The 20,961-nt window shown below is 37.5% G+C and overlaps 2 protein-coding genes across 2 annotated transcripts in view; both read left to right on the top strand.

Annotated features, from left to right (window-relative positions):
- The window catches only part of LOC122992667 (CD209 antigen-like protein B), a 145,644-nt gene that overhangs the window by 42,556 nt on the left and 82,127 nt on the right, over positions 1–20,961 (top strand). The window contains exons 4-5 of the mRNA XM_044366537.1: positions 4,533–4,634; positions 9,554–9,700. Of these exons, the coding sequence (XP_044222472.1) occupies positions 4,533–4,634; positions 9,554–9,700 (249 nt within the window). The remainder of the gene's footprint in view (positions 1–4,532; positions 4,635–9,553; positions 9,701–20,961) is intronic.
- The window catches only part of LOC122992669 (hepatic lectin-like), a 70,598-nt gene that overhangs the window by 19,665 nt on the left and 29,972 nt on the right, over positions 1–20,961 (top strand). The window lies entirely within an intron of this gene.

The raw sequence follows: 20,961 nt of genomic DNA, 5'->3' as shown, positions 1-20,961 counted from the left end.
GATCTGGTGGTCATAGACAATTATGAAGAACAGGTACTCTGCGTGTGTGTGTGTGTGCTGATAATGTTGGCTGTCTACCCTGTACTGTACATAAGACATTTATGTCCTGGAAGAGGGTTCCCTCCTTTGCTGCTCTTTATTTAGGTTTCTCATGTGTTTTTTTCTCATCCATCAGTGTTTAGCCTCCTAACCCTCCCGATTGCTTTATGCACAAATTCCAAAAGAAAAAGCTTGGGGGACTGGACTGGTTTGGGACAGCTTGGAGTCAGAGGACCTGATCCCCACTAAGCCCTTCTCCAAGTAGAAAGTTGCTCCTCAGACCCAGTTAAACAGACCCCTCCTGTAGATGTGGGGCTGTTCTAAAGGGGATCTGACCTACAACAGGCCAGCCACCTCTTACAGGAGTGGTGGCAGCCTAAAGACAAAGAAAGCAGGGAGGAGGAGAAGCGGAAAAGAGCTAAAAAATTAAGAATAAAAAAAGAATAAAACAAGCAAATAAACAAAATTGAAAAGAAAGGAGACAGAGGAAGGGAAAATAAATAAAAATACATAAATACATCAAATATTCTGACCTGACCTGCTCCAGATCCACCAGATGGTGCCTGCCCTCTAAGATTGTAGCTGTGTTATTTTTTTATTTTTCTCTTTCGGTCTTCCTTTGGTTAATACTGTCTCCTCCTTTTTGTTCTCTTCCCCCTTTTTAGGAGGAGGAGCGGATGAAAGAGGGCTGGAAGAGATACTACTTCGAAGCTATTAAACAGACATTTGGCTACAGAGCGTGGCTCTTCTGAAGACGGTGTACTGTAACGCTGTTTTCTTTTCCGTTTCTAAAACCCACCCACTCACACAAACACACATACACACACACCTACCTACACACATGCATACTACAATAAGATAATCTAAGCCAAACATTGTGCTTTGTTTTGTTTATTTGTTTGTTATATTGTTGTTGTTGTTAATGTTTTGTTATTTTTTTCTTTTGTTTTGGTTTGTTTAAGTTAGTTGGTAAGTAAGTTCTCCCTCTTGTCTTCTGCTGTCATATGTGTCTTCATGTTGGTCACTTGTGTCGCACTATAAACAAAAAAAAAAAATCTAAGCAGACACAAATAAGCTGATTTTGAGCAGAAAAAAAGCAGTTTTATACACAATATGTGTATGGATGGAAAAATCACCCAAACAACATAAGCCGATATAAACGTATGTGCACAGTGTACAAAAATGAGTTCCACATTCATTGTTTGTTTTGTTATGTATTTTGGCTAGTTGGGAAGTAGAAAATACAATAAACAGAACACAACATATTAATTGACCTTTTAAAGTTGTTATGGCGAACTTGGCCAATGGTTGCCTATTTAAACTCTCAGCATACATTGAGCAGTAGAATTCATTTGGAGTTGTGTTTCTGACAAATGTTACTCCAAAAAAAAAATCAAAGTGTTTGACTTTTTTCCTGCTGTGTTATTGTCCACAGAACAACACTGGGTGTCAGCATGGAAGGTTACAAAGTTTTACAAACCTATATCGTCTCAAAATAATCACAGTGTGTTGGCACATAACCAAAAACTACAGAAGCTGTGTTTATGACTGTGTTAAGATTGACAGTCATGATTCTCATTCTGGTTAACTACTGGGCGATGAAGCAGCCTGATAAAGGAGATTGAGATCCGAAATGGGGAGAAGAAGACTGTGCGACAATCAGAGCTTTGGTGACAACTACAGACAACTGGAACGATCTTTTGTGTGATGCTTCGATGCAGTCGATCTGTGAGGAAATCCTTAGCATTGACATAGAATGAGTTTTGAAATAAAACTTTTGTATAAAAATACTTTTAAAATATAAACTACTAGTGCAGTGCCCCCTCAAAACATGCCAGTTGGGAATGAGCCGATTGTTTATTATTTCTCTAGAAACACATGTATATGTATCAAGTGACAAATGTATCAATTAAAATGATAAGGAATTAATACCTTAAATGGTTTAAATCCAGACAGAAACTTCAATGAGACTAAACTGAGGCTGAACTGTAGAGGCAGCTTAATTCTGCTGCCAATGAAATATGTCTGTGCTCCTATTGGCTAGTTTTGCTGCCTCTGCTTCTGTTTTTTTCTTGTGTGTGTGCTTGTTCTTCTCTCTCAGGCAGTTTGACTGAGCGGGGAACATGCCTTTGTCCCCCTCAGCAAACTTTATTCAAAGTTTATTAATATTAAATATGTCACATGTCCAAATTGCACCAAATTCAACACTGCATGTCCTTGGATCCCCAGCAATACACCTGCCAAGTGTGAATTCGATTGAACAGTTCTCGAGATATGTGAAAGACATACATACAGACAGATTCCTTGCTTTTTAGTCAGATGAACTGTAGTGCCCATTCAAAACGTATCTGAGACATCCAGCACTAAGTCTTCAATGTACATGCCAAGTTTCATGCACAGTACACAGTTCAATAGTAGAGCTTGAGTCTCAACTTTTTCAAGTTATCATCCCTACAGATGTAATCCCACCTCCGACCACAATGTGGGTTGCAATGGCAGAGTAGCACTGTCTGTATTTCCACTCCTTGACTCCACGTGCAGAAGAAGAAGCAGAAGCAATGTTGTTTATGAGGTATATTTATATATTTCTAGAGAACCACTCATCCAAACAACCTCAGCAATACACCTGCCAAGTGTGAAGTTGATTGGATGAATGGTTGTCGAGACACACATAGATACAGACAAAGATTCCTTCCTTTATAGTTAGATAATTGTGCAAATGGCTTTTATTAATCAGTGTTCTCGTATCTTATTTATTTATTGGGACCATGTACAATGTCAAACATAAATGTTTTTATTTGATGTACTGTACCAGAGGTTTTCATCTACAGTCCCTTCAGCAGGTCACAATTAAAACATATAACAGAACAATAACAAACAGGTGGATATTAACTTCCTTTTTACTGGGAAAAATAACTGCAGGAACATTTTTAGCAGGTGTGTGTCTGAGTGTTTGTGTGTGTTGTCATGGGCTGAAAACAACTGTTCATAAACAGAAAACTAAGCTGACTTCTCCAAACTATATTAAAGTTACCACAATGCACTACTGAATTTAAAAATCTCAACTGAAGCTGGTTCCTCCAAAACTAACTATACATATAAGTAAAAAAGGGAACAAAGAAGAGAGAAAAATCTGTAAATGAAAGATAGAACGTGCAGGGAGTTCAACTTGTGGTTTGATCTAAACCTCAAATTCAGCACTTGCTGGGGCAGCAAGTGCAGAAAACAGCAACCACATTACAACAAAATATCCTGGAACAGTACTCCCACATCTCAAGCCCTGGAAGAAATCTTTACTGAAGTGACTGTATGAAATAGATTCTTCCTCCATACCTTTATCTCACAGTATTTCTTCTGATTATCAGCACACAAAACTCAAAAATGTGAAAATACACTCACCTAGAACCACTAAGACATACTTTAATGAGTAAATGAATATGCTGGAAAAGAAAGTATCATATCTGTATAATATTCTTGTAATATCATTTTTGAAATATAGAATAGAATAAAATATAACCATGTAATGTAACATTTAAAAGGAAGTGATTCATTTAAAACATCTGCAGCGATCTCTCCCTCAGTGTGTAGAAAGTTTTGGCTTTTGGCCTCGCGGTTGACAGACGTGTGTCTGTGCATGTGTGTGTGTGTTTGTGCAGATAGTGGTCTGACCAAAGTTCCTGTTGTGTCTGTGGCTGAAGATGACAAGTTGATATAAGGAGTCAAGATGAGGTGCTGACGAGTCATGTCACCACAAATTAGACTGTTGTTTGTCATATCAATGTCTGTCTCCATTACAATGTCCTGATGTCAACTCCATTTTTGCAAATATTAACAGGCTATGTTTGCATGATTTATTTGTTTCATTGGGTATTATACAGTAGAGTATTGCACTGCATATAGCTTTCTAATGTTAATGTATTGTTGTAATAATTATAATTGTTCTTACTGTATAAAACTTTATCTTGACTGACTGTGTTGTTGTATTTTGTAGATTAGCTTGTTTTTAAAAGGCTTCCACCATATAATAACAGTTACGAGTCTCACGTTTTACCTGCAAGACTCGTGTTTTAATGCTGTTTCATTGTTTCATTTTTCATTGTTTGTGATGTGAAAACATTACTTCCATCATCGGCCAATGAGGAAATTCCAACACTCAGTCGGCCAACCAATGGTGTTACTTCATCACTCACTCACTCACAGACAACCGTGGTTATATAGGGCTGGTCTGTGGCTGGTCCAGCCAAAAACTGTGACAGAGAGACAGTGTCATCTTCTACAGTACATGTACAGCAGCCAGTGCTACACAGCTGTCCTTTTCAACAATGGAAGAAATCTACGCCAATGCTGAAGACATGAAATATATTGATACCAAACATTCAACAATTCAGACAGGTAAGAATATTCAGTCAGACAGAGAGGCTGACAGACTGAGCTGTGAATAGTATGTTTTAACTGTATGATTGATTGGATTCACTGGTCTTTTCTCTGTTCAGGTCCAAAGACTTCAGAGAGGAGATTTCATGGAGCTGTTCTTGTCTTTCTGGGGCTGCTGAGTGTTTTCCTGCTGGCTGGACTCATCGGCCTCGGCGTCTACTGTGAGTCTGGTTAACATTCAGAAGTTTAAGTCAGACTGAACTCATGATTATAGGAGCTGATTATTCTACTCTGAAAGATGATGTCCTGACTTTGTTCTGGTTTGCGTTGGTCTTAATTACTGTTTAAATTTGTTAAAGTGTCATAAAAATACAACATTGACTACAATATACACATTTTTAAATAGATGAGATAAAAAGATTTTCCTGAGGAATGTGACTTTTTTCAAATATTTTAACAACAATTCACATCTTAGAGAGAAGGAACAATTCTTTTCTCTCCAAGATGTGAATTGAGTGATTGTACAATTTGTATTTTGTCATTGTTTTATCATTGTACATATTGCCATAAATGTTTGTTGGCAAACTAATGAATGAATGAATGCTCCATAGTACTGTGGTAATAATAGAAAATGACCTACTGTGTGTCAGAGTTGCACCAGAGATAGAGAGAGAGATATTTAATAGACTGATTTAAAATCATCAGCGTCAGCTGTCGTCATGGGGCAAAATTAGGAAACAATTTGACTTGTGTTGATATTGTGTAATATTACATGATATGAATTTATAAGGTATTTGCTGTTTCGACAGGCTTGTCCGGGACAAGTGGGTTGAGTGGAAGAGAAATTTAGTTGCTCCACCGGACAAGTTAAAGTCATTTAAAAAACGTGTCTCCACGTTATGTGCAGTGTTTTCACTACCATTGCCTTATCCCCCGCACCTCCCGAAAGAAACAAATAAAAACAAATGTAACGTATACTAGCAGCTAAATGCACGTAAATGCCGTTTAGCCACCTCTCAAATTCAGAAATAGCGTTTACACAAACTTTAATGACTTTACAACTGTTAGCTCAGACTGGCTTCCTACTGCAGCTTGTTACTGTTAACATTGACCAACAAAGCACCATGAGCTCCTGCTACGCAGGTGTTCAAAACAAACGAACCCTCCGCGTTGAAACTAGCAGGCAGACTGGAGCCGCTTTCATGAGACAGACGAATGAATCAGAGTTCAGAAGATCATATATGACATTAACATGTGCAGCATCAAATAATAATAGTTAAAGTTGTGCTTCATGCGTCAGATTTTTAAAAGGAAGTTTTTAATATTTCCAGAGTGAGTGAAGGAATCAAGAGAGAGGAGAAAGAAGTGAGGAAGAAGGTGCAACTGTTTCAAGATGTAAAGAAAAAGTTTAAGGAGGAAAGAGAAACACATAAAAGCAGCCCAGGCGTCAGGTGATGGAGAGACATGAACACATTCAAAGCAGGAGGCAGAAAAAACTAGTAAGGTCTAGATGAATGACTGTTCTGGTAAATATTTTTAAAAACACAATCTGTTATCCAAACTAAAGGACATCCTAACAAACAAAAGTCAAAGTACAAGATTAAACCCTGCTATAAAAGGACTCACAGATCTTTAATACAGGTAACGTTACTAAGACCACACAACAGCTCTATTAACATGATGTTTTCCTAAGCCGTTAAAAGGTTGTTGACCTCAGTAACTGTTGTAAACACAGCACTAAAACTAACAGATAGTTTCAGTTATTAGTCAACAAAATGCTGATTCATTGTTCATCTGACTGATTCATCTATCAGTCAAACTGTTGTCTTGATTTGGCTTTAGGTTTGAGCAAATGAATTCCCCATAAGTCAAAATGCGGATTTTATTTTTTCGGTCATATCATTATAAATTTTAACCATCAGTGCTATGTGAACAATTATCATTCTATTTCACTTCATCATGCTGGTCAAAGCAGCCCCATGTCTATTTGTCCAGATTTTGCCCAACTCATTTAAATGAAGAGTATAAAGAATAAACCAAGGATCACTATAATTAGTCTCTGATGCTATTTCACTTGTGCTCACATCGTCCGCCTGCTGCTCTGACTCCAGGGCGGCTGCTGTGTCTTCTTCCCTTTCCTCTCCAGCACAGCTAGCCTCTCCCACTCCACTTATCTTCAGGCTGGGTCTCTCCTCCTCCCTGATGCAGCTACTTCCATCTCCAGACTCAGCTGCTTCTGTCAGGACATGTTGTGTTAGATTTTAAACAAGCTAATAATTGGATGTTAAAGTTAAAGCTAGGTGGTAGCTATTAGTGGCTGTGTTTGCCACATGTTTAAGCTAAGCTTTCTGTTAATACCCTTCACCCCTAATGCAGGTGGGGCTGGACTTGTTGCAGGTGCATTTTCCACTTCAATATCTTTTTTCGAATATAGGGGGGGGGGGCTGGCTAGATGTTAAACCACTATGTCAAGGAAAATTATAAGGATAAAAGATAACAAGCTTTTATGTGACTCACAAATACTATATAAAGTTTTCACAAATATGTACTTTTAAAAATTAGGCTAGCAGATTATTTATTATTTATTTTATTCAGAAAAATGCATACTGTACTTTTTTGAATATATATATATATAATTGGCTATATATTATATATATATATATATGTGTGTGTGTGTGTGTGTGTGTGTGTGTGTGTGTGTGTGTGTGTATATATACACACACACACACACACACATATATATATATATATATATATATATATATATTATAGGCCATCGCCAGAAGAAATCGCACAGTCTATGTCTGCCTTAACCAAACTACCTATAAGCCTAATCATACTAAATCAGACATGGCGAGTCCAGCCACATCTGAATCCTAAAGTTGAAGAGACCTCTTTGAGAACCTGGACTCAGTGTTGGGGTATATGACTGAAGAGTTGGTGCCTGGCTTTGCAACTCAGCTGAAAGAGAAGCTGCACGACTACAGGAAGGGGACAAAACCCTTTGACAGCAACTTGAACAGGCTTTAGCCAGAGCAGAAGCGCACAGATGAGGGTGCTAGTGAGACTCCAGAAGAAGGAGGGAAAGCTGAGTTGAAGGGAAAGAGTGAAAGGCTAGAACAATCCCTCCAAGAATGTAATCATGAGCTTGCCACAACAATAGATCGACTTGACAGGCCTGATAACCTCCTTAAGTGGGCAGTAGAGGAAATAAAAGAACTGAAAGCTAAGGTCGGAGTCTATGCCAAATTTAGAGAAGCTGACCAAAAGTACATACAAGACATACGATAGCAACTACAGATAGCCAGGGACGGAGCTAAGGTGTCCCATCAGCAACCTGAAACCAAAGAGGAAGAATTGGTAGATGTTAAAGGAGAATTACAACATTCTTTTGAATTAGGTCAAAACCAACAAGAGCCTTTTAATGAAGCTTTCCATGAGGAAAGGAAAGAGGTAAGACCCCCTAGGGGCGTTCAAGGAGGCTTGTCCTCACCACTGCTCAGTGGTGCATGAAGCCACCTGTGCGGCCCATAGAGCAAGCGCACTAGTGACTTACGCCAGCCAGGCCAGCTACTTCTGGTTTAGCCCTCTGGCTAACTTGAATGGGGATAAAATAATTCAATCGTGTAGCTCTTCTAGACTTTTGAAATGTGATTGGACCGAACGGATCAAATTATGAGAGTGAAACCAGTCATTTCACAGGGGTTGTGACGCTCAAAAAATGTATCCACTGATTTACAAACGTCTCTCTCACAATGTTAGTCGATGGAAAAAATCTTTTTGGGCCAGTGTGCATCATGTGATGTTGCAATTACCCGGTTTGGCCACTATGTCAAATTTACTTCAAAGCCCAGCACTCTTCCTGTATCCAGTTGTCCCTATGTTTTCCCTCCTGTATTCTCAGCCTGCTTTTCCCTCCACTCTTCCCTTCTCACCTGCCTGCATCATCTTCATTAGTCCTGCCCTTTTCCCAGTGTTTTCCCAGCCTATCAGCTTCTTTTATGTTCTTCTGTTTCATCTCCTCATTCCCCTCACTCGAGTTTCTCTGCCCATCTGCCCACCTGCACCTCATCTCCTCATTATTTCAGTTAGTATTTCAGTTCTGTGTTTCAGTTCAGTCTTGTTGGATCCTTTGTTCTGTAAAGTTCTGCTCTGTTCAGTCTGGTTTTGTTCTGCTGTATTAAAGAGACTTCTTTCAGTGTACTCTGGTTGTTTTGTCCTGCATTTGGGTCCACCTGCTCCGCTACTCCTGACAGCTATTTGCTTTAAAATGATACTGGAAGCTGTAATTACTGAAAATGTACATTTTAAAAGTTTTAAAATGGTATTTGAGATAAGTGACTGAATAAACATAAATGTGACATGTCTTTTGATTTATTTCAGACTCCGTTATCATAAACAACCTGACTGAGGTTCTCCAGGACAGTAATAACAACCTTTCTTCCGTGTCTGAAGAGAGAGACCTGCTGCTTGCCAACCTCACTGAAAAGACTAAAGAGATGGAAAAGCTTCAGAGTTTGTCTGTACAGAGTGAGTGACATCTGTGGCTATACAGTACTGCCCAGCACTGTTCCTGTATCCAGATCTCTTTATACATCCATGGGAGCTACCAGCTTGAGTTTGCCCTGTGTGTTTCCTCCTGTATTCTCAGCCTGCTTTTCCTTCCACTCTTCCCTTCTCACCTGCCTGCATCATCCTCATTAGCCCTGTCCTTTTCCCAGTGTTTTCCCAGCCTATCAGCTTCTTTTCCGTTCTTCTGTTTCATCTCTTAATTCCCCTCACCCATCTGCCCACCTGCACCTCATCTCCTCATTAGTTCAGTTAGTATTTCAGTCCTGTGTTTCAGTTCAGTCTTGTTGGATCCTTTGTTCTGTAAAGTTCTGCTCTGTTCAGTCTGGTTTTGTTTTGTTCCATTTTGCTGTGCCTGCACACCTGTATCCTTCTTAAAGAGACTTCTTTCAGTTCGGTCTGGCTGTTTTGTCCTGCATTTGGGTCCACCTGCTCCACTACTCCTGACAGCTATTTGCTTTAAAATGATACTGGAAGCTGTAATTACTGAAAATGTTAAAAGTTTTAAAATGGTATTTGAGATAAGTGACTGAATAAACAGAAATGTGACATGTCTTTTGGTTTATTTCAGATTCCGTTGTCATAAACAACCTGACTGAGCGTCTCCAGAACAGTAATAACAAGCTTTCTTCCGTGTCTGAAGAGAGAGACCTGCTGCTTGCCAACCTCACTGAAAAGACTAAAGAGATGGAAAAGCTTCAGAGTTTGTCTGTACAGAGTGAGTGACATCTGTGGCTATACAGTACTGCACACACATTGTAGAAGAGCACCTACAGAGAACACTATGCTGAAAATAGAAGATGATGGGAATCTGTCCTATTAATTATACAAATGATCTTCAATCAACAATCAATGTTGTAACTTGTTGATTGTAACTGTAAAATAACTTTGTGGATTCGTTCTTGTATTTACTCATCTTCAAACATTTTAAAATTTTTGTCATCAGGAAATTCCTAACACCGTCAACATTTAGCATATTAGCATTCTAACCAATAATATCATGCTAACATGCTAAATGTGACTTTTGTAACACGCTACAGTAAGTTTAGTGTGTTACAATGCAAAATGTGGTAACACTTGATATGACACCCATGATTATAATACATTATAAACATACTTGTAATGCAGTGTAATCTGCTTATAGCATTGTATAATTATAGGTCTAAGCACTCATAAATATTCATAATGCTTTATAACAATAATCATAACACATTAGGATGTATTCTATAATGACTTATAAGACTAAGTATCATAAAACTTCATAATTGCTGATCACTCACTGACCTCTTTTTTTCATAGTGATCATAGTGTATTATAATTCTCATAGTTGTAATGCATTATAAAATGATTATAATGTCTCAATAATCACTGTTATGATACATTAAAATGTGATTGTAAGTTACTCTAAGTGGTTATTGGTTGCTTGTTAAGTCAGGTAAAAAAAATTAAATCTATGCAAGAACACTCAGGACCCTATTTTAACGATGTAAGCGCACGGTCTGAAGGTTTTAATTGCTGAAAGTATGGAAACCTGATCACTGTAATCTCAAAAATGTTAACGATCTAAGCTCACGGTCTGAAGCGCATGGTACAAGTGCATTTAGGGTGTGTCCAAATCCACTTTTGCTAGTTTAACAGCAGAAGAAAGGTCGCATTGTTCAAAAGGGTTGTCGTACATAGTCTCTTAATTAATCATGGATGTGTTTTACGCGTAACATGCAATAAACCAATCAGAGTGTCATCTCCCATTCCCTTTAAAAGCCAGATATGCTTGTACCTTGGTGGATTGCTATTACAATGACGCATTTGCCCAATAGTAAGAAGGAACGCTTCTCTGCAGAGGAATCGGATCTGCTTGTGCACGCAGTGAAAGTGCACAATCCATTACGATCACACTGGCCCCTGCTGCTCCTGGACCCTGCCTCCCTACAAGGTTTTAATTGCTGAAAGTATGGAAACCTGATCACTGTAATCTCAAAAATGTTAAAGATTATTTGTTAAATATTGTCAAAAAATTAAATCATTCATTTTAATCATATAAAAAATCATCATACACAGTTGTCAGGACTTGATCAGCTCTCCAAGGTGCTGATCCTGCTGCTGGCAGCAGCTAAGAGCTGTGCACCATTCTTTCCTTCTTTAGATTAATCATTGTTTTCACTTAATTTATTTCCCCATGTGTTCCTCATGTCCTCATGTATTGATGAGCAGGAAATCCATGTCTGATCCGTTGTTGAAATCTGTTTGCTGGGTCTTGACACACACCGTCAACCTGACAGGTTTGTTTAAATACCTCCGTGTATTGCCACGATATGGTCAAATAATTAGACAGTTTTGTCCGTCATTACTGCAATTAATTAATTCTGATAAATATTAGGACTAAACATTATGACATGTATTTTTTAAAATATGTTAATGTACACAATAATAATTCTTTCACATTATAATCCTTTCTGTGATCTTTGCATGTTTGTGCGCTGCTGTGTGTCTATGTGTGTACATGCGTTGTTCACCTGCCTATGTAGGCATATTACTGTCTTGATATTGCGCCTTAAAAATAACAGTGAAATACTGCACCATCGACCTCAGACCAGGTTTTTGTTGCTCAATAACGAAATCGATTTCCACTGCCTTAAGATAGCAATGCACCAACAATGCGCCCGACCACACCTCATTTTAAGACCAACACGCCCATGGGCACTGAGATGGGCACAAGTGGTAGTGCTATTTAAACTACGTGGGTGCTTAAACTCATGCTTGGTGCCACTTTGTATCGGGTGTAAGATAGGGCCCAAAATGTTGTAAAATTAATTAATTTGTTCAACGAGTCATAACACACAATGAACAACGGAATGATGGACATTTACAATTCACTAATGTAAGTGAGAAATACTGCCTACACTCATAATTTGAAAATTGGCTATATTGGCTCAAAAAAACAAGTAACTTTAACTTTAACTAAAATATATTACATAGAATAATATTGCTGTATTGTTTGTTTATATTTCATAAGTATTATATTTAGACTTGGTCCTCAAAATGAGTTGAAGTGAATGAGGAGCCTGACACCTGGGAGGAATGGTGGTGTTGACAGCAGATGACAGGGACAGTAGTGGACACTAGCTTATTAGTAGATGACTTTAGACAGAGGTAAGACTGCTGATTTTTGACAAGTTCTACTAAAGTGAAATATCCCTTTTAAAGGTTGAGACTTACCAAGTGTTAACACCAGTGCTATTTTTTTTTTAAGGAGTCACTTTTGTTGATCAAACGTTTACATAAAAGTATACAGCTATAGGTAAAGTAGAATTGTTTCAGGTATTGTCTATCATTTGAGTCAATTTAGTGAGTTTTTTGGGGAAACATTACATTAGTCAAATGTAAATGTCCATCATTCAGTTGTTCATCATCAAAAAGTTGTCACATCGGAGTACTCAATTTCTGTTATGACCCTTAAACAAATAAATTAATTTTACAATGTTTTGTGTTCTTGCATAGGTTTAATGATATTTTTCACTTAAAGCAAACAATGACCACTTATAGTGACTTAAAACCAGCGTGTAATGTATTATATCTGCCCATACCTCGAGAATTTCATTACTTCACTTAAAACACCCAATGACCACCTAGAGTAACCTATAATCACATTTTAATGCATTATAAAATGATTATAATGTATTACAACTATGAGAATTATAAAACACTATGATCCTTGTAAAAAATGTCAGCGTGTGACCAGCAATGAAGTATTATGATACTTGGCCTTATAAGTCATTATAAAATGCTTTATAATGTGTTATGATTATTGTTATAAAGCATTATGAATATTTATGAGTGCTTATAACATAATTATACAGCTATAAGCAGATTATAATGCATTATAAATATGTTTATAATGCATTATAAACATGGGTGTCAAAGAAGTGTTACTAAAATAGTTATGTGTATCACATGTAATTAACTTTGTTCAACCCTGAAAATTGCCACTAAAATGATCCTGAAACAAATGTTTCCACATCACTCTGAGGTAATTCATCACTTGACCAGGATTAGCTTCCAAACTACTTGTGATGTCACAAATCATGCTGGTAAACTCAGATTTAAGGTGAGAAGGTGAGCACAGAGAGACTTTCCCCTTCAGATGATGAATGTGAAAACAAACTGCACATACATCATTCAGCACAGTAAAGCACAGACAGTACAGTTAGTACAGTAGACGTCTAGAAAAGTTTTACTTTTTAACCAAATATACAAAAGATCTGACTTCAAAGTGAACATAAAGTGGCTTGTATATCATTCGTTATATCATACATTCAAGCACCTTATTTGATCCGAGTCATCAGGACATAAGTAGTGAAGTATCCTACTTCAGTATCTCGGAGTTAACTACTTACTTAACTATTTGTGTTTTAAGACAGCATCCCCAAATGTTAAGGTGCCTTTCAGGTTGTCATATTTTTGGTCTGTAGCCAAAAATCATATAAAAAATTATGCTGATTGAAAACTAGTTTTTATGGAAGATCAATATGTTGTGTATCAATATGTTGTGTACAATAACAAAACTATGATTGTAGTGGGAAGGTTAACATTTTTTCTTACATTTAATAGATGTTATAATCTAAGGAAATATTTAAGATATTTTTATTTTATTAAAAACAAAGAATTACTGATCTAGTGTATACTTTTATTGAAGAAGGATGCTTTCTCTTCCACTGGTCCAACGTTACTCAGAAGTACTTCAGACAATCTCTGGTTGTCTTATTCAAAACAAAACACTCACAAGTCCAGTTTTAGAGACCTGCACCCGACTTGACCTGTTAATGTAACATGAAACCTGACCTATAATCAACAGACTACACACTCAGTTAACAACACTTTATTTGTTACTTTCACATGACCAAAAAACAAGTCAGGTTAGCCTTAACTAGGATAAACAGATGTTTCCTTAATAGCACAAAGATCACTGGTTTAACTGTAGGCTGATTTAAAGTTTTATAAAAGGATTAAAGGATTGACGATTTTTTGAGCTACCTGGTGCAAGACTCTGACTCAAATGTAATGTTAGTGGTGGTATTACATGAATTTTTGTTGATTCAAATTTTACTTTCATCTGGTGGTGTGAAAGCTGAGCTTTGTGAGATCCTTGTATGATGATTTAAAGCATGTTGTGATTGGAGACACAAAGCTTTTGCCACTCGCTTTGGAAGAACTGCTGAGAATGGTTTCAAAGCATTTTATACATTCAAAGGGAGGCATCTGCTGGCCAAACCTTGGTATTGAGCTCATGATCCAACAGTGAGTCAAACTAGCTGTCAAAGAAAGTGAGCGCAGTTATTTTTGAGATTTTGATAAACCCATATGTGTTTATTTCTGTGGTGTCATCTACTGTTAGTATCCCGCCTCAAAATCTGACATGGAGACACAGAAAGAATGAGCTGAAATCAACAGTTTAATCCATTATCTTCAAATAAAAACTGATGTCATCAAAATAATTTGAAAGATGCAATAATCACAAAAATTGTATGCATACCACAGAACTGCAGCTAAAAATCAGCACCAGAAATGCTCCATAGTTGGTAGAATATCAACAAGTCAACTCTAGTCACATGTTATGTTGTTTTAGCCCTCATACTTTGGAAACAGACAGACTTGATTCTTGTCTAATTTCTAATGTTGTGTGTTACAGACAGAACTTGTCCTGCAGGATGGAGGATGTTCAGATCTTCCTGTTATTTCCTCTCAAGTAGGCGTGCTTCCTGGTCAAGAAGCAGTCAGGACTGCAGAGAGAAAGGAGCAGATCTGGTGGTTATAGACAGCACTGAAGAACAGGTACAGAGTGTTTGTTTGAATGTTTGCAAAGAAACTGTGCCTAATTACAATCTTCCTGTACCTAGAAAGCTAAAACACTTACTTATTAATTAATTTATTTATTTATTTTTATGGATCATTGGTGTTCAACACCTTGACAACAATAATTCAAATGATTTGAATGAACTTGTGCTGCTCTGTAGCATGTTTTGCTGGTATTCTTAAGTTTGCACATTTGCCTTAAAATCAAAGTATTTCATTTCATCTTTAGCAAGCTAGCTAACATTCTTTTAACCTTTCACTATGTTTTAATCAAACTCCAAGAGCAGTCACTCATACACTGTAAGTATTTAATCAGTACAGATCTGTGTATCAGTTTAAGAAAAAACATGATGATGTCTGACATTAAAAGAGTAAAGACTATGTTGTTCAAACAACAATATAAATAGTATGACTTTTTTCCCTTCTTTATTGAAAACAGACATTCTTGTCTACCTTCACTGAGGTAGAAACTATGATTTGGATTGGTTTGACTGACAGAGACGAAGAAGGAACCTGGAAATGGATTGATGGAACACCACTGACTTTAAGGTTTGGCTTCAGTTGGTTGTTTATTGACAACATACACAAACACTGCTGTATATTAGAGGTTGGTGATATGTATTAGATCTTCTATCACAGACAATGTGAGGTGACTGGCAGTTCCAGGTTGATCTGAAGCTTTTCTGGTTAAATCATCAGTGCAAAATGATAATGATGAGAAAAAAATCAAACCAAACTACCATTTCATGGTGCATCTGAGAAGGTTTCTGGTCCACAGTCAAGTTTCACACTTCACCAACTGTACAGTACTGTAACTGATGACCAGAACACTATGGGGGTCTTTATTTATACAGGAGGCTCCTTTGTTGCTATTTGATGACTGCAAATTTACATTTAGGAAAAATACTACGGTGAACCTGCAGCCCCGTTTAATTTGCTACTCTATAGCTCAAAACTATACTAAGGCACATTATGCAAGATAGAAGAAATTCCATTCTGTGATGTTTGTGAAGAAATATTATTTGTGTGAAGGACTGTGTTCATGTCAGAGATTAAGTGTCACGATTCTCTTGTTCACTGACCTGTAGTTACTGGAGGTCAAATCAGCCTGATAATGGAAATGGAGTTCCGAAGGTCGGCGAAGAGGACTGTGCACATATCATATCTGGCAAGAATACTGAATACAACTGGAATGATCTGTCATGTGATGCTTCTCTGCGGTGGATCTGTGAGAAAAATGCTGGTGTATAATATGTAAAAATGCTTTTTCAAAGCAAACTATGATTTTGCAAAAGGCAAATCAGTTTGTATGTGTGTGAATTTAAAACTTTTCTCTGCTGTGCTGATGACCTTTTGCTTCTGCTCTGCCTTTTTAAAGAGATTTCTATAAATTAGATGTTTACAGCTTTTGCCAGAAGAGCTTCATTAACCAATTTCCAATGTTTCAAACAACTAAAAGAAGCAGACAGATAAAACAAAACAAAACCTCTGCAAAATGCAACAGATTCATAAAAACCTTTATTTTGCTTAATGTCTTAGCTAAAGATTTCATGATAGTTGAAAGTTGCAAAAAACCTGATTGAGACCATTTCTTATGACATCCCTCATATCATAATTAAACAATGTAATATAGATTTTGTGTAATTATGTCTTACTATATCATCTAATGACACTTTCCTGAAAATAATTTTTAAATGAAGTCTGTTCAGCAGCTGACAGATCTCTTTAGCAGAGGCCATCAGTGTTTGTGAATTTTACTTGATAATTAGTGGTTTCACTCAGGAAACACTTGCTGTTGTGAGAAAATTATCAAATTATTTTAGATGAAATGTAAACCAAAACTATTCAACAGATGAGTCAATATAAAGTCAGTCAATTACAACATATAAGCACTGTACTGGAGTCAGACGTTTGTCATGATGTCCTTTGTAATGCTGGTAGCTGATACTGGTTGTGGCTTTTTATGTAAATATGAAAACAATTAAAATCTTTTTAAATAATTATTTTGTTTTCAGTGTCTTTATGTTTCTTTTATCATCATTAATTGTGCAGAAAAACCCTGTTCTACTGGGATGTGAGATGTCAGATACAAATGGGGATTTCATTCATTCAAAACTGAACTTGGTTAAAAGATGATCTGTCTTTTCACCACACTCTCATGCTGTATTCAACAGGCACTAAGTGAAGAAAACAACTCTAACAATGAAACAGAACATCCTGTATCTCAATCTAGACAATCTACTGGATGAGATCTGAGACTGTCTTCACCAGAAAAATAAAAGCACTGCTTGTTTGTACAAGTGACTTGAGGAAGAGTTCAGGTGGACGGGTGGGTCAGCAAACCATGTGGCTTTGACATGAGAGACAGCTGTTCTTTTGTTTACTTAACTAAAACTACTTGGTTGGAGTTGAGGAAGGATTGTCTTCATGGTTCAAAGGAACCAACGTTGACTGTTAGACAGGACCGTTTGTACACCTACCATCCATCACAACCTCCACCTCCAAGCATTAAGGTTCCCCAGAACTGTCTTTTGTGTCTATAGACCAGCTGCATGTGGACTTAATTGTAGAATGTAATATTGGGCTCTATGACACAATGTAGATCAGGGGTCTCAAACTCAAATTACCTGGAGGTCGCTGGAGGCAGAGTCTGGGTGAGGCTGGGCCGCATCAGGTATTCCACATAAAAAGCTTAGCGGGCGCAGGCTAGGATAGCAGGCGCAAAAAAGGCGACTACTACCGGGTTGTTCATTACCCGCCGTGCTTTTGTTGTTGTAAACGTCGTCATAGAAACAAGTGAAACAAATGGCATCATAAAGAAATATCTTTATAATGTTTATTGTGCAAGGCATTTACTATGGAGTAAAACGTTTTGAGGAATAAATCTCTTTCCGCAAATGATTCAGCACATTCCATTCACCCAAAAGATGTTTTCAAATAATTTGTCCATGAATGTCACATCATTGCAGAGCAAACGTGGAGAACATGAAGCCGGGACAGTGGGACACCATTATCCCATGGTTTGCACCTCTATGGCTGCAAACCAGCCATAGAGGTGTTATTTATTGGCTTTTATTTCCTATAATAACTCCATGGATGCAGCGGGCGTTGCGAAGCTAGCGGTGTTGTCAAATCAAATATGACGTGTGGCACAGCAGCATCAGCTGTACGGTGTTTTGTTACACTCTATATTTATGATCTCTGACGGATAAACATAAGTGTGTTCATGAAAACGTATGTATTAACTTTTAGTTCACTTCACAACGTGGCATTATGTGACAGAAATATGCACAGACATTATTATCTGCCAGACTTATAAAGACGCAGATACACCTGGTTCTGTTTTTTTAATGTCACACACTGTGGAATCACATGCACGAGCCTCATTTGCTGTCACAGTGAGCCAAAAATGGATGTAAAGGTCTTTATACCTCCGTTTGTACGTCAACAGTTGTGTCCGTTCCGCTCATCAGACCTCAGTGAGAATTGCACAGGCTCTCCAACAGCTGATCATTACGCACGGCTGCTGTGGATATTTGAAACGACTTTACCCCTAATTCATCACATTTTTCTGCAAACCGTCACCACTGTAAAGTGTCAGTCATCATTATTAAACATCAGAAGAATGATAAATGATTTATTGATAGAGCTCGTGTTGAAACGGACTTTACAAAGTGCTTCAAAACAAAATGAAGTGATCGTTAACAGAGAGATGATGCTGAAATAAACAGAATGATGCTTTAATAAGGTTTAATAATTCACCTTTGAATTTTACTGAGAGCTGTTCTCAGCGCACATTCTTCCTGTATAAATAGCATAATTGTTGTGAAACAGCCATATACCCCTGTGTTTGGCAGGTTCGTTCAGCTCCAGCTCGTGAAATAAAGGGACCTTCCACACACAACACAGTAAAGTGCCATTCATATAAAACTCGCGGGCCGCACTAAAATTAAACTTTTATATCAAGGTGGGGGCCACAAAATATCAGCCCGAGATTGAGACCCATGCGTTAGTAACACGCTACAGTAAGTTTAGCATGTTACAATGCAAAATGTGCCAAAATCACTTTACTTAGAGCAAACAACCACCTATAGTGACTTATAACCAGCTTGTAATGTATTATATCTACCTATTCCTCAGGAATTTCATTACTCCACTTAAAGCACTCAGTGACCAGTTAGAGTAGCTTATAATCACATTATAATGCATTACAAGATGATTATAATGTATTCCAACTATGAGAATTTAAAACACTATGACCCTTGCACAAAAAATGTCAGCATGTGACCAGATATGAAGTATTATGATACTTAACCTTATTTTTTATGTGTTATGATTATAGACATTGGTGTCAAAGAAGTGTTACCGAAAAGGTTATGTGTATCACACGTAATCAACTTTGTTCAACCCTGAAAATTGCCACTAAAATGATCTTGAAACAAAAGTTTCCACATCACTCTCGGGTAACTGCACACTTGACCAGGATTGGCTTCTAAACTACTTGTGATGTCACAGATCATGCTGGCAGGTTTCTCACCTTTAACTCAGATTTAAGGTGAGAAGCACAAACATCCAAATGAAGCAACAATAAGCAAAACACATTTTTGATTGGAGAGGGATTTTAATGTTAATAAATAAACTAATTACATTTACAGTAGACTTTTAGAAAAGTTTTACTTCTCAACCAAATATACAAAAGATCTTAGCCTGGACACTTTTAACATTCACACACATGCAGCTGATATCATATTTAATGCTGATGTTTTGTACAAAGTACCACATAAAATAATCATTAATATCACTCCTTCAAGCTGACGTAAAAGTGAATGCACATAAACGCTGATGTTTGTCCAAGTGCTCATTTTTCTGATAAGTTTGTTTATAATTAGTTATTTGACTATATAAAAAGGGGTTGTGACAGCCACACTCAAACCTCTGTCAGGCTGTGGAACAGCTGAGTGGGCGTGTCCCACGGGCTGTCATCTCGCCTCCCAACCATAGATGGTAAAAAAATATGGATGTAGTCATCATGACGTCACCGATTGGTTTGTGGACTGCCGTTTTGAAACCTTGTGTTTAGCAATTTGACACTGAGTGGTCACTCGTGGTATTGCAGCAAAAAAAAAAATCCCCTGCAGCCTAAAACGTATTTTCCCCATAGACCACCATTGTAAAAGAGGCAACTGTAAGACTGTTAACAGGACACTTTGAACTGCAAACAAGGTCAATTATGTATCTTTCTATTATGAATTTTTGATCCATGGAGGTTTTTCATTTGTAAAAATTTACTTGAGCCAAGGAAAGCCATATAAAAATCGGTGACATCGTCACAATGTAAAGTCTATATTCAGTGGGCTGCACAACATGGAAGGGTGCCATTTTTGGTGCGGTAGCTCTTATAATACATCCATGCTTGCTCCTGACTCTACTACACAGACTCGAGCTCCAAATGACTTCACACAAGCAAGATGGCAGCTCCCTGAAAGGAGATATTTTGGCTTCACTTTTGCATAGAAGTAGGAAGTGGAGACACATCATAATGCAGCTTCTTTGCACTATTTTTGCTTAAGACTATTTTTATACTGCCTTCCTTGTTCTGATGGGTGTCATGTGAAATAATAAGTAACTACTAATTTGTCGTAGTACTGGACTTGTAGACTGTGAGGAATCATTAGATGAAGCATTAGTCTGGGTTTGATGACACAATTTTATCCTGCTCTTGGTTAAGGCTGTTTGGATTCATCCTCCATTGTATAAATTATGCACATTAGGGGAAACCAGATATTGACAAAGAGAAGGACATAAGCTGTGTATACTCTTTAATGTCTCTTGTTTGACATGTTTTACAGAGAAAACTTGTCCCGCAGGATGACGTATGTTCAGTTTTACTTGTTATCTCATCTCCACTAAATCTGGTTCTTGGGAAAAAGGCAGAAAAGACTGCAGAGCCAGAGGAACAGATCTGGTGGTCATAGACAATTATGAAGAACAGGTACTCTGCGTGTGTGTGTGTGTGTGTGTGTGTGTGCTGATAATGTTGACTGTCTACCCTGTACTGTACATAAGACATGTATGTACTGGGAGAGGGTTCCCTCCTTTGCTGCTCTTTATTTAGGTTTCTCATGTGTT

This window comes from Thunnus albacares, chromosome 11, assembly GCF_914725855.1.
Source record: "Thunnus albacares chromosome 11, fThuAlb1.1, whole genome shotgun sequence".
Classification (NCBI taxonomy): domain Eukaryota; kingdom Metazoa; phylum Chordata; class Actinopteri; order Scombriformes; family Scombridae; genus Thunnus; species Thunnus albacares.
This window is presented reverse-complemented; position numbering and strand designations above follow the sequence as displayed.